The 12,745-nt window shown below is 52.4% G+C and overlaps 2 protein-coding genes across 3 annotated transcripts; one reads left to right on the top strand and one right to left on the bottom strand.

Moving 5' to 3' along the window:
• Positions 1–835: 835 nt before the first annotated feature.
• LOC6547779 lies at positions 836–12,539 on the top strand. 2 transcript variants are annotated; one of them, XM_001976538.3, is made up of 8 exons: positions 836–1,132; positions 2,179–2,582; positions 10,052–10,137; positions 10,221–10,470; positions 10,571–11,249; positions 11,328–11,461; positions 11,519–11,659; positions 11,725–12,539. In XM_001976538.3, the coding sequence occupies exons 2-8, from the start codon at positions 2,290–2,292 to the stop codon at positions 11,888–11,890; spliced, it is 1,749 nt and encodes a 582-aa protein (XP_001976574.1). In that variant the 5' UTR covers positions 836–1,132; positions 2,179–2,289; the 3' UTR covers positions 11,891–12,539. The 2 variants fall into 2 exon arrangements, with proteins under 2 accessions (XP_001976574.1, XP_026836823.1); XM_026981022.1 differs by having other exon boundaries at positions 846–1,279.
• Positions 6,552–8,773, bottom strand: LOC6547780. Its single transcript, XM_001976539.3, has 2 exons — positions 7,859–8,773; positions 6,552–7,784 (listed from the first exon to the last, which is right to left on the bottom strand). Exons 1-2 carry the CDS (start codon positions 8,771–8,773, stop codon positions 6,552–6,554), a joined length of 2,148 nt encoding a protein of 715 aa, XP_001976575.1.
• Positions 12,540–12,745: the final 206 nt, after the last annotated feature.

The raw sequence follows: 12,745 nt of genomic DNA, 5'->3' as shown, positions 1-12,745 counted from the left end.
CTGGCGGGGATCACTCCCCCCACCCCCTCGGGGAGGGGGCTGGCCACCAAGACGCGGCCGAGTGGCGCTCAGGCTTTCCACCGAAAGTCACGTGCGGCACATAAAAAATCAACGCACATCATGCTGCTCCGCCGATTCTGGGCTCTTGTTCTGGCCCGGCTGGCAAATGAACCCAGTTCGGTTCAGTTCTGGTTTTCATTGAAAACGAAATCCAAAAATCAAAATGTTGGCGCGACACAAACCAGCAACACAGCCATCAATGGGGCAGGCCCAAAGCGAGGGCATTAATTAGGGGAGAGCCAAAGTGTATGTATTGTTTTTCTTATTCTTATTCCTATGCTTGTTCTTTTCCCATACCCGTTAATCGCTGGGTAGAGGGGGTATGCCGCGTTTGGGGCAGAGTTCGTAAGCGAAGATTCAAAGAACTTTAACTTTATAATCGCGACACGCCCAAAAATCGTGTGGTAAATAGAGATCAAGCTCCCACTTTTGAAACTTAGTCAACACTTATGGCGCACACCTTAGTGCGTGAGGCGCTTGTAAGTATGCAGCACTTTGGCGCCAAGTCTGCGTAACGGGTATCCCACAGTCGGTGCCACACTGCAGTGTACCGTTCTATCTCGCCGTTTTTCGGCCTTCGTGCGCGCGTGTGTGTGCGTGGGGCGACTTCGGGCCATCTTCGGGTTTTCGCTAGGGCCTTCTTCGTTCCTTGGGAGCTGCCGCTGCCGCTGCTCGCGTCGCCGCCTCGGCCGCCGCCTCAGTCGCTGCCTCGGCCGGCGTCGCAGTCGCTTCCTGCTCTCGACGCTCGGGCTTTTTGGCTTTCTTTGCGCACGACTCTCGGGCATTTTGCGTTCGCACGTCAAGGCAGGCGGACGACGAGGACGAGCGGCTACGAGCGAGAAACTGCGGAAACAAGTGGCGGCAAGTTGCGGCAAGTGGCAAGAGCTGAACTTCCGCACCCGGGAAACGGTCGCGTGTGCTGCGAGTGGAAATACGGAAAATACGGACGCGAAACCATCTATTCCCGTGTCGGGGGAAGCCGGCTAGAGCCCGCCGAAGAATCCCAACTATGTGTGCAACCACCAGAAATCAAAATACGAATTTATGAAAAGTGTCCGCTCGCCAGGCAAAAGTAAGAGTGCTCGTGCGTGGGCCATCGGCTAATTGCTCGTGAATCGGCAGCCACAGGTGGTGTTCCTGTGTGCCCAACCCCCGCCACGCCCCCATCCGTGCCGCCCCCGCCGGCCAATTGTTGCGGCACACGCAGATTCGCAGAAGCGTAATTAAAGTGGGACCCCGGGCGAAAGGTCAGCGGCAGCCGCAATTAGCAAATCTAACAGTTCCGAGAATCGACTCGCTGCAGCCCCCCATTAATTGGGGCCCGAATCTCCAAAGAGCGGAACCGACCGACGCACAGCGAACTCCCCCTGAAAAAGTCGCAAGGAAATTCATTTGTATTTTTTGCGGCGTTTGGCCGAAGGAGAAAAGTGGGTGGCTGCTGGGGGATTCTTGGGGGCTTTTGGGGGCCAGCAGGCGACGTGTGTCAAAGGTTTGACAGGCCTTAATTGAGCGGAGGACAGAAAATCAGGAGTTGCGTCAGGAGTCGGGGGTGGATGGGTGGATGCGACTCCGGGCGAGGGCATCGCATCTCGGGATTTTCGGATTTTTGGATTTTCGGATTTTCGGATTTACGGATTTACGGATTAGAAGCGAAACGCAATTTATTCCTCCTCAGGGGAGGCAGCGAATTAAAAGTCGGGCAGAAACGCAGTATTTTGTATCTCAGCGCGTTTCATTCAAAGAGAAATTGCTAGGAGAAAGCATCGCAGAAAAGTATTATTCCTTTAGTTTGAAAAAACAAGAAGATTAACACTGGCAAAGTTTAGAACTGCAAAACTTGGCAAGAAGGCGGACTGTTTGTCTATTTAAACGGGAACTTGAGTTCATAAATTATGTAGAAGAAAGGGAAGCGTTTTGTCAAAAGTTTCTGATTCAATTTAAACGTATTAAGTAAACTATTCTGACCATTTTGGCCGCCAATTAAAAGTTGCCTCTAGCCCAATTAATAAACATGCGCCCAACAAGAAATTAATCCAATTTGCCGACCATTGAAACCATAGTTATCTGATAGGCCAATCAAAAAGCCATTCATTTAACGAGAATTTCAAATCAATTCAGCCGCAGAACACGCACTCAAAGGTTGTTTCACCTAGTCAAAACCCAAACTCCAATAAAGAACCAAATAAGTGAGAAATAAGTACACAAAGTGAACTAAAACCAAGGAGCACCATGTCGCCAGGAGTGGAGCTGCTGCTGCTGCTGCTGCTCAGCCCGTCGCTGCTCGCGGAGATCTCCCATCTGCCGATGGCCAGCAACCGCATCATCCTGGACTCCACGGAGCTGCTCCAGAACCCGCTGATTCCGGACGCCGGCGTGCCAGCGGCCAGGTCGACGCCAGTTCCGCCGCAGAAGTGTCCTTCGCTGCAGCGGTACCGCAAGATGCTGAAGGACTTCGACGACCTGGAGGACCTCTACGTGGACGTGCCCGTGCACATAGCTCTAGCGGAGCGACAGAGGAAGCGGTGAGTGCGGCTTTGGCTTTTGCTTTTGCTTTCTGGTTTTCTGGCTTTCTGGGCTTCCGATGATGGGTGGCAATACGGCTAAGTGCGCTGGCGACGCCGCCTGCCACACAAATCAAATTACGGCCAAACAAATGCGAAAGATGGCCGCGGAGCCAAACTTAGGGGCGCCTCTCCAAGACGAAGGAAAGCCGCCAGGAGCAGGAGCAGGAGCAAAAAATAATTTATAACCACGACGTGTGGCTGGCCAAACAAAAAACCATCCACGGCCAGATTTTTTACGCTTCTCCATAAGTGTGTGTGCATGTCATGTGTGTGTGTGTGTGCTGCCGTCGCTCTTCTTCTTATTTGTCTAGTGTGCGAGTTTTGTTGTCCTTCCAGCTGCCACCACAAATCGCACTGTGGGGTCGGGCTGAGTTGCCAGTGAAACCTCTCGGACTAGGACAAGTTCCACTTTAATCAATCCATGTTTCGATTCGCTCTTCTTGATCTTAAGAATTTAATTTAAGCGAGGAGCAGTTTTAACCACTTCCCCATTCTGATAAAAGTTCCCAAATACATCACTTCCATTGTATTAAGCATAGATGAAGGTACAGATTAGCAGCCAGCTGGAAGTTTCGCGCAGCAAATCGGAGTCCGCGTGCATTACTCTGCCCCACTGTTCCCACTGCGTTGCACGTGGCGTATGAGTAACGTTCCTTTTTTACGATTTTCATTGCTTTCCGATGGGCCGCAGCTTGGGCCTGGGTCAAAAGAGGCCCGTCACGTTTTCGCTTAGGCTCTGGACTCCGGGATTTCAGTTTTCATCTTCTCCAGTGAACGTGCACCCAGTGCTAAGCTTTTTTTCCCCGTTTTTGCGAAGCGGGGAAACTGGAAGCCGCCGGCTCGTATAACACTCGATCATTTGCCACAGAATGCCAGCAAACATTCAAATTAATGTCGTGGCTTGTCGTCAACTTCTTTTCGTTTTCGTTTTTAGAGTTTTTTCTCTGCATTTTTCCCTCTTGCGAGGAGTGTGTACTGGGCATCGGTGTCGCGCGACCCGGCGGTAGTGCTCCAATTGCCCAAGTGCAGCTCCGAGATCGGAGATCGGAGATCCGAGAGCCCAGATCCATCTCCAGAACTAGAACCAGAGTACGTGACGTTCGGCTCGGGTTGCCGGCTTGCTGAGCGTGTGAAAGGAGCGAGTTGGCACTGTTGCTAAAGAGCCGCAGCTTTGGCAAGAATCGCGTTTATGGCGCGTGCAGCCATTAAGCGTTTTGCTAGAATCAGCGGGCCATGCCCATGCCCATACCCATGCCCATAGCCATACCTATTTCCATACCCATTCCCACTTATATTCCCGCTTCCATTCGCAATTCCGAATTCCCATTTCCCATTCCCAGTGGCCCCGTGCGAATCCTTCCACGCCATGCCGCCAATCAAGGGGAGGACGCATTATACTTTTGCGCAAACAAATCATAAATATTCATTTTACGACTTAATTCGACGGCGCAATATGCGCTCCCGTTCGCGTTCCCATTCCCGTTCCCAGCACACAGTATAGAGTATACAGAACACAGTTCCCGATTCGCATTCGCAAGTCGATCATTCAGGACGCGGATGCCACTGGCGGCCACCTGTGGCATTCGCTAGTTGGGCAGCCAGTCAGTGGCCTGAAATCAAAACAAACCCCAAAACTGCCGGAAAGGTGAATGTGTGGCTACCTATTCAGGAGCTCCCTCGACTGGCGGATACCTCTTACCACTAGGTGTCCTAAAATGTGATTAGGATGAATGAGCCAGAATTCCTTACCTATTTAATTTCATTTAATTTATTTTAATTTTCATTCAATTGAGATGTCATTGGATTTGTTTGGAAGCTACCTAAAAAAAGTGCCTATCTATCTTTCGATGCATTACTCTGCACTCACTCATATTAAATGCCTGCTCGAACTTTTCACCCTGTTACGAACCCAGTCCCCAACTCAACCTCCCTTCGGCCGATTTGTGCAGGGAATGGAGGCAAAATGTTGTTAATATGTTGATGCTGTTGTTTGATTGTTGTTGGCGTTGCATTTTTATGTGCGCCGCAGGCTCGGCGTGTAAACAACTTTTATTGCCGGCCGACACTCGGCAAACCCGCCCGCATCTCCAGTTTTATGGCGTGAAACTATTTATTTGTAAGCGCATCAAAGGAGCCACAGCCACAGCAACAAATTGCCATAAAATGCGAAGCATAATTTAGTATTGGACTTTTTGTTTTCGGGTCTCAGCTGAAACTACGCAGACCTTGCCGGCCAGCAAAAGCAAAACAAACTGAATTTCGCACAATGACCAATGCCCCATCATCATCATCATCATCGCACTGAGCAGCCACATCCACATCCACATCCACAACACATCACTTCACTTCACATCGTCGTCATCGTTCTGCGCCGCCAGAAAAGATCTCCTGCGAGTGGGCATGCAGTGGGTATAGTATTTTTAGCACTTGACAGAGTACGAAAATACTCGGCCAGACGCAGTCCGTCTGAGGTTGAGTCTGCGGCATGGGAATGGGACTGGGTATGGGAATCCGAGCAGGAATCGGAATCTGAATCGCAATCACAATCGGAATCGGAATCGGAATCAGAATCAGAATCCGTCCTGGCCAAAGCGAAGCGAACCGAACAGACAGAGGGGCGTCGCTCCTAGTCGGACGACTCATCGCCATAGTTCAATAGTCTAAAATTTCCCCAAAACTGGGGGAAAGCGAAGGGAAGGGAAAGCCATTTTCGAATTACGGACACTAAGTGCTCACTGTGCCCATTTCGGTGTGAGTAATTGAGTGCGTCTTTGTTTCGCATTGTTTGCGGCGTGAATCACTCGCAGAATCAGTATCATAGTGCTCGGAATAATAGAGATATCAAATAATTGTTATGTACTTGGCCGACAACAGGATCACGGGTGAAACGGGAGACATGGCGCAATGGGCCAGTGGGCGAACTCCACTCGCACTTGGCTGGGTGATGAGTAATCCCCGCCAGTCAATGTCGGCCACAAGATCCATTAATGAAAACAGATGATAAATTGTCTCAACAAGTTGCACGGTCGTGGGAATTTTCCAGGGCGCAAGCTGATTTATGACTGCAGATATCCAGATATCTAATATGTGCTGGATTTTATTTGAATGCTGAAAATTCGAGATTTTATAGAGCCAATTAATCTGGCCATTCGTTGCCATCCTGAATCTTATTTACAGCTTTCCGCGTATTCATGTGAATGGTTTAAGCTCCATCAACCCAGTTTAGTGCCCATCCAATGGGCAGGAACAGGAACCTAAGAATCAACGAATTTATTTCCCGTAACTCACATAATTCCGCAAAAGTTGTCCCTTCTCCGTGGCGCTACTCGCAATTCCATTTGGGATATTTTCGACTCGAACCGAAACTTGGGCCATCTGATATCGGAGCGATATTTGTTTGGCTGCCCTGCAGTAACTTCCTTTGCAATCAGCGAATGCGCCACTTATGGGGATATCTGCTTAACTCGTTCTTTATCTCTGTTTTCGCCCGGAGTTTTCCGGCAGCAGAGCAGCGGAGCAGCAGAGCAGCGGAGCAGCTGGGAAAGCTGAAGCTGATTGTCAATTTGAGGAAGGCGGAGGGAGCTCGTCCCTGCCCACTCTCCTGCCCACTGCCATTCCCAATCCCAGCGGCACGGACGCAGACTCCCCGCCGTTGTTGTTTGCAAAAATAGAATTTTGTCTCTGATTTTAAGTATTTCGCGTGAAAAGTAACAGAAGCGACCCGAGCGGCACGGACCAGACCAGACCGTACTCCACTACACTACGCTATACTACATAGACTATAGACCAGACAAGCGCCCCAGACAGCGCAGGAGGATGGGGGGCGGACTTGGGGATTGCCAGTCAGAGTCAGTGTCTCTCAATTGCAAATTTATGTGAATTGAGTCAATTTTATCGCAGCCAGCTAGGGAGTTAGTTTGGGTTAGTTTACTTTTGACTTGTTTGTGTTTGTCCCTGGAAAACTTTGCGTCGTTCGACTGGCGTAAATCGAACGACTGGAGCCACTTGAACTTGGCGCTGCCAGCGGTTGTCCTTTGGCGGCTTCCTCCATCTGCGCTGCCTCGTCCTCCTGACCGTCCGCCTGGCCCTCCTGCTGACCTCCAGCTCGCTCCTGCCCCGGATCAGCAGCTCGCCGAGGAACGTGAGGGCGGCGCAGCAGCTGCCCACCACCAGGATGAAGAAGGGTCCCTTCAGGTGCTCCGTGGTCAGGACGATGGCCGTGTCTGAGGACTGGTGGCGCATCTTGCTGATCCTGTTCAGGTACGTGTTGTTGTACCGGAAGTCCGCGTCGATCTTCTGGAAGATGCCCACGTCGCGCATGAGGCGGATGATGGTGTTCATCTCGAAGAGGAAGGGGAATCCCGCCTTCATGATCATCTGCAGCGGACTGCTGAAGACGTTGTAGGGAAAGGCGAATATGTCGTCCGCCAGCGGACTCTGCATCGTGTACATCCGGTTGCTCAGGATGCAGCGCTGGCCCCACCTCACCGCCTCCAGGTTATTCGTCTGCGGTGCGAAGTCCGGCGAGGTGTTGTACCTGTTGAAGATCCACATATCGTCGTCGTTCTCGAACCAGTCGCGGCTCTCCTCATGGCCGCCAAAGGGAATGCCCGCCTCCAGCACCTCCGTCAGCTCGTCCAGCTGGTGCAGGTGGCCGGGATCCTGGAAGGTGGCTATCATCTTGGACGTGTACGTGGCCACCACGTTCAGGCCGTACAGGGTGAGGGCCATGAAGAACAGCCTCGTGGTCTCGCAAATGGGTCGCTCCTGGACGGCTATCGATATGGATACGGCCAGAGCATTGATGGCCGTCAGACTCAACTGTTGGTAGTACCTCGGCTCCGGCAGGATCTCGACCAAGGTGAACCAGCACAGCCAGCTGATTATTAGGATCAGGATGATGCCGATCCAGGTGTAGGCTTCGAAGATGCCAACCATCGCCTGCCAGGCGGGTCGTCTGTCGGCCAGCTTGATGTACCAGGTGTGCGCATCCTGCAGATAGGTATCGGATCCCCAGAAGTGGTCGGCCACCTCGTTGTCCGGATAATAGCCGCCGAACACAAAGTCGCACTCGTTGTTCTGGACTTTCCCCAGCAAGCCAGTCCAGTTGGTGGGGCCTTCCATTTCGCCACGTGACTCCAGGCTGCAGGTGTGGTTTACCTTAAGAGTGGAATACAGGATTATAGTTAGTTTCTTCCAGTGCCTAGTTTAGCATACAGAAAGGAGATGCTCACATCGAAGTTCAGTCGATTTTTCATGAATCCCAGGATCCTCATCTCGAGTCCCAGGATGCAGTCGGCCTCCACAAAGGGAGCGGAGATGGAGGAGCAGACAAAGAAGGTGCAGTTCCTGGGACTGAATCCCGATACGTAGTCCACCATGGAGGCCTTGACGACGGCTGTGTTGGGGTAAAGCTGGCCATCGTGGCACTGGCCCACACTCTGCACATTCAGAATCCTGCAGTTCACATTGCTGTAGTAATCATTGACCAGCAGGTTGTAGTTCATGGAGGAGTTGGCATAGAGTAGGGCCACTCGGTGCACGTAAAATAAGTGCATTAGGTCCTTGAAGATATCGGTGGCCACTCCGAGCGGGCGATCCCGCAAGGTTGCATTATGGAAGAGCACCAGAAAGCGTGCTCCTGGATTCCAGGATCTCATTCTGACCATTTTGTACTTCATCAGCTTTTTCAAGCGATTCACCGAGTCCACCACTATCACATAATTGTCCGCTAGGATCAGCTCTCCCTGTCCATCGGTCTCGTTCGATCTGCTGTAGTCACTGGCCACGCGCATCTGGAAGAGCTCCTCCCTATGTGGCGGCCCTGGAGACGTGGCTGCTTCGTTGATGAGCTGGCTGAAGCCCTCCTGGATCTGATCCGCCGGACTGGACAGATGGTAAGCGTGCACCAGCATCAGGTTATAGGCTCTGGTGAAGCGCTCCGTCGGCTTGCGGTAGAAGAAGATTTGGGAAAAGCTATCTAGGCAACTCATTCCCGCCTTCCACACCTCCGGTCCCAAGTCCTTCTCGGGCAGCATGAAGATCACCGTGTTGGCCGTCTCGTTCGAGGGATTCACTATCCCCTGGACGGGGCTGAAAACCTGCATCAGAAAGATGATGATGATGACACCCGTATTATTGCACCACATTATTGCTTCTGTCACGGCGGACAATTGCGAATTAACTGCGGCTGGTGTGAATTTCAGTGGGCAGGTGCTGTGACGGATGTCCTACCGTTGGTTTCGTGGGCATATCGGTTTTGGGTCTTTTCCGAGGATAAAAACCACATAGCTTCTCCGACTGCTTGGACCCAAATCGCCGTAATATGATCCATTAATCACTGCTGGCTTGTACAAGTCCATTAAGTCATTCTGGGGTTGCGGATCCGGAAGCGCATTCAACTTTCGCCTTTGGCCGATGTTTGCCTTGTATAATTGACTGCTGTCAGCGTGCCGACAACGAGGATGCCCCCAGCAACAACAACAGCAGCAACAGCAACAGAAATCAGCAAACAATCGCCATTGCAACATGCAAGGCTTAAATTAAAGCAAATATTTGCTCAGTCGCAGTGGCGCCGCCGCCAACAATGGTCGAAATGCATTAAAACACTCCATCAATCCGAACCTTTTGGCAGGGCGGCCAAAAATACGACGGACTGACTATACTGACTATATGGTATAATGGCTGTACGGCTATGTGGCGCACCAACTTCTGTTCCCGCGCCCTTATTGCGGGGGATGATGACGAGGAGGACGGGCCATGGCGTTGGCCGGAAGTAGCTGGTCATAAAAATAAAACTCGAGATGGCCGGCCATCTCGCCAAGTCAATGAGTCATTTGCTGCAATGGCATGGCCAGTGGCCAGTGGCCAGTTGCCATCCTGCCCCTTGGAAACTGCATCCTTTCTTGCCCAGCCGCCAGCTGTCCATGTGGGTGTATCGGCGCGCTCATTTGTCTCAGCAGTTTGTCATTAGAAGAATTGCTCGTAAATTTCGCATTTAATTACAATACAAGAGCCAGCAAGTTCAGCGAAGGACCAGTGCCCAGGGGACTTGAACTCAATCTTTGGCTGCAACAAAGTTGCAGCCGCATCAGCGAGGATGGATAAACAAAGCTGGCGAGAGAGCAAGGGCCGCCGAAGCGCGAATACCCTTTCCGATGCCCAACAATCAAATCGACTGGCAAACCAGAAGGTTTCGTAGGTTTTCTTGTCCAAAGACAACCCACCCAAGGGATTCTCCACTCGTAGTCGGTTAGGGTATGGCCAAAGCCGCTGACTCATTTGGTTCAGTTGGGCCCAGACAGGCGGCAAAACAAATTGCGTGTGATAATTTAGTGTCATCATTTTTGACAAAGGGCGTTAACAGCTCACTTACTCCGCCCCTCGAAGAGCCGCCTTCATCTCGTTCTGCGTTCTGCGTTTTCCAGATTTGTGCTGAACCTGAACGACTCGACGCCGCTGACGATTCGCTTCTCGGCGCCCGTGGGCCGCAAGATGTACTACAATCAGACAGGTAAGTCCGCCCCTTGGCGGAGCCGATTCCCTCCCTCCACTCACCCCTCCACTAACCCCTCCGCCGCGCCACCGCCTCTGCAGGAAACCCCCTCCGGCCGGCGGCAGTGGCACCTGGCCCAGGTGTGGCTGTGGGCAGTCTGGTGCTGCCCTGCGCCCTGCGCGGCCAGTACGACCTCTTCGTCCTCGCCCGCCACTCGGGAGCCCTCAAGGTGGACGCCCTGGCGGAGCATCCCCAGCACGACTGGCCGCTCCTCAACGCCACGCATCGGATCGCCATTCGCACCCAGAACCGCCTGCGGAAGCGCGAGATGACCGTCAAGTGGGAGAGAAGGTGAGATCTACATGCCTTATTGAAAGTATCTATATCACTCACTACCAGATGCAATAGGAAGTAGCACAAGTACACGTATCGTTACTCCAAATCGTTTCAGCAAGTTTGATTTCCATGCCATGCACTATTGCCTGGTGATTCAGAGACTCTCCCCGGACACGCCGCGTATGAGCTTCAGCAGCTTCTGCGAGGCGGTGTCCGCCTACACGGAGCAGCGACCCATGACTCCCAGCTGCGCTGCAGGCGGACCCTTGGAGGTGGTTTGGGGTGCACCTCCTCAGCGGGAAAGGCGGCTCAATCCCCGGCAGAATGTGCACATCGTGTGCACGGGGAAGCGGCGGCAGCAGCTGCTGCGCCGCCTACTCCCGAGGAGCAGTTACCACCTGGACCTGTTTGGAGTCCACCAGGGTCGCCAGAACCTCACCCTGCGACTGGCCAGCAGCCAGGTGAGCTTCAACCGGACCCAGCCCTTGGCCCTAAGGCAGCAGGCTCTGATGCAACTCAGGATCGGCGGACAGCACGGCAAGCAGGTGTACAGCTTCAAGGTACCGCAGACGACACGCCAGCTGGGGGAGCCGTTCATGAGGCACCTCCTGATCCCCTGCTCGGGCAGCGAGATCCGGGTGAAGCTGCTGCGCCAGCGCAGCGAGGTGGGCAAAACGGAGGCCTTCTACAGTCCCACGTACATACGGCAGAAGGGAGTCCTTCCCGGGCAGCGGTACCTCATGCGCTTCGAGCCCAGCAACGACGACGAGGCGTTGCGCGCCCAGAAAGTGATGGTAGGGAGACACTGTCAGTCCGCGGACTACGCTCCCTGGCTCAACATATACTCATATATGTGTACTACTATTTTCCAGGTGGCCCTGAGCAGCGAGGCTCTGTTCCGGGACCTGCCCGAGCTGCCCCAGAACACCAGCGTCTTCAACGTGCGCACGAGGTGCAGCAGAGCCACCATTGCCTGGAACGGTTCGCCGGATGAACGAGAGCTGAGGTAAGGGTGAAGCCTTCTTGTAAGCTATTGGACTAAACAACTGCAATCCTCCTGCAGCTACTGCATCATAGTGTTCAACCTGCCGCAGCGCAATCGCAGCGTGGTGGACTTGACCAACTACTGCATGGACTTCGTGCCCAAGCGGGTGACGCAGTACAGGAACTTCGAGTGGATGACCTGCAGGGAGCGGCAGCAGAGGTGGGTTTCGGAACGGGCGATGTGTATGTGAATGATATGATAATGTGACATGTACTGCCCAACAGCCCCGACAACATCGAGACGGAGACCATACTGAACCTGATGCCGGGCTCCAGCTACCTGGTCTACGTGACCGCCAACCTGAGCATGGGCAAGCCGCTGCCCTACCAGGCGCTGACCCTGCACATGGCCAGCCAGTGCCTGGACGGATCCCACGAGTCCTTCTACTAGGCGCCACCAGTTGCGGTCGCACCCCAAAGCTTCGCTGCATTTTCGAATACAAACACTGAACTATCCGTCGTTGTAAAGCTACCTTATCCACTACGATTACTGCAGTATCCTACAGAACTACGCTCTACGCTGGTTAAAAGACTATACACCTAGCTCCATGTACGAGTACTATATATATACAATATCGAGGCATGTGTTGTGTGGGCGAGTGAGTGTGTGCGTGTGACTTCTGATTGAGTTGCCATTTGATTCCAAGTATTTCCGAGTGCTTAGTTTTGTAATTTGTAGCTAGCCGTAATGTACAACGTTGTATAAACTGTTTCATTGGTTTCCCACGCCGCTTTATTCGATAAGCTCGTTTTCTAGATTCTAGCCCTAGCACTCCTAGTTTAATGCTTAACGTTAGTTTCGCTGTTAAGTTTACACCGTAGTCGAGCCGTTTTGAGTAGTTCTTTTGTACATTAAGCTTACAGTTAGCTCTACATTAGATATACCAAGTCGAACATACGAACATGCGAACATACATACTCGTATGTTGTATTTTTTGAAGCCGAACTTATGCAACCGAAAGGAGACAATAAACAATGTGCTATACCCGTAAAGGACGAAAGTGTCGCCAATAAATGTGAGCCACTGCTACCGAAACCGATTTTGCGCCACGTGTTTTACTCCGCGGCAAGTGGCTTTGGGGGCACGAATGGATGACTGATTGCCACTCGTATCTTCATCATCGTGACGGCGTGAGCAACGAGCTGCGCATAATAATGGCGGCGGATCTCCCAGCAATCTGGGCGATAAGCGGCACCCGATAATGAAACATTAGGCTAGCCAACCCATCGGTAGTCGCTGGCTTAA

Source organism: Drosophila erecta, unplaced genomic scaffold, assembly GCF_003286155.1.
Source record: "Drosophila erecta strain 14021-0224.00,06,07 unplaced genomic scaffold, DereRS2 tig00000092-arrow-pilon, whole genome shotgun sequence".
NCBI classification, from domain to species: domain Eukaryota; kingdom Metazoa; phylum Arthropoda; class Insecta; order Diptera; family Drosophilidae; genus Drosophila; species Drosophila erecta.
The sequence above is the reverse complement of the archived record's forward strand: the minus strand, read 5'-3'. Positions and strand labels throughout refer to the sequence as shown.

Excerpts from the sequence above, each read along its gene's own strand:
- LOC6547780 (XM_001976539.3), bottom strand. The coding sequence starts at position 8,773 with ATGTGGTGCAATAATACGGGTGTCATCATCATCATCTTTCTGATGCAG. Across the intron at positions 7,785-7,858 it reads AAAATCGACTGAACTTCGAT|GTAAACCACACCTGCAGCCT; the intron begins GTGAGCATCTCC and ends TCCACTCTTAAG.
- LOC6547779 (XM_001976538.3), top strand. The coding sequence starts at position 2,290 with ATGTCGCCAGGAGTGGAGCTGCTGCTGCTGCTGCTGCTCAGCCCGTCG. Across the intron at positions 2,583-10,051 it reads GCGGAGCGACAGAGGAAGCG|ATTTGTGCTGAACCTGAACG; the intron begins GTGAGTGCGGCT and ends TGCGTTTTCCAG. Across the intron at positions 11,462-11,518 it reads CCGGATGAACGAGAGCTGAG|CTACTGCATCATAGTGTTCA; the intron begins GTAAGGGTGAAG and ends ATCCTCCTGCAG.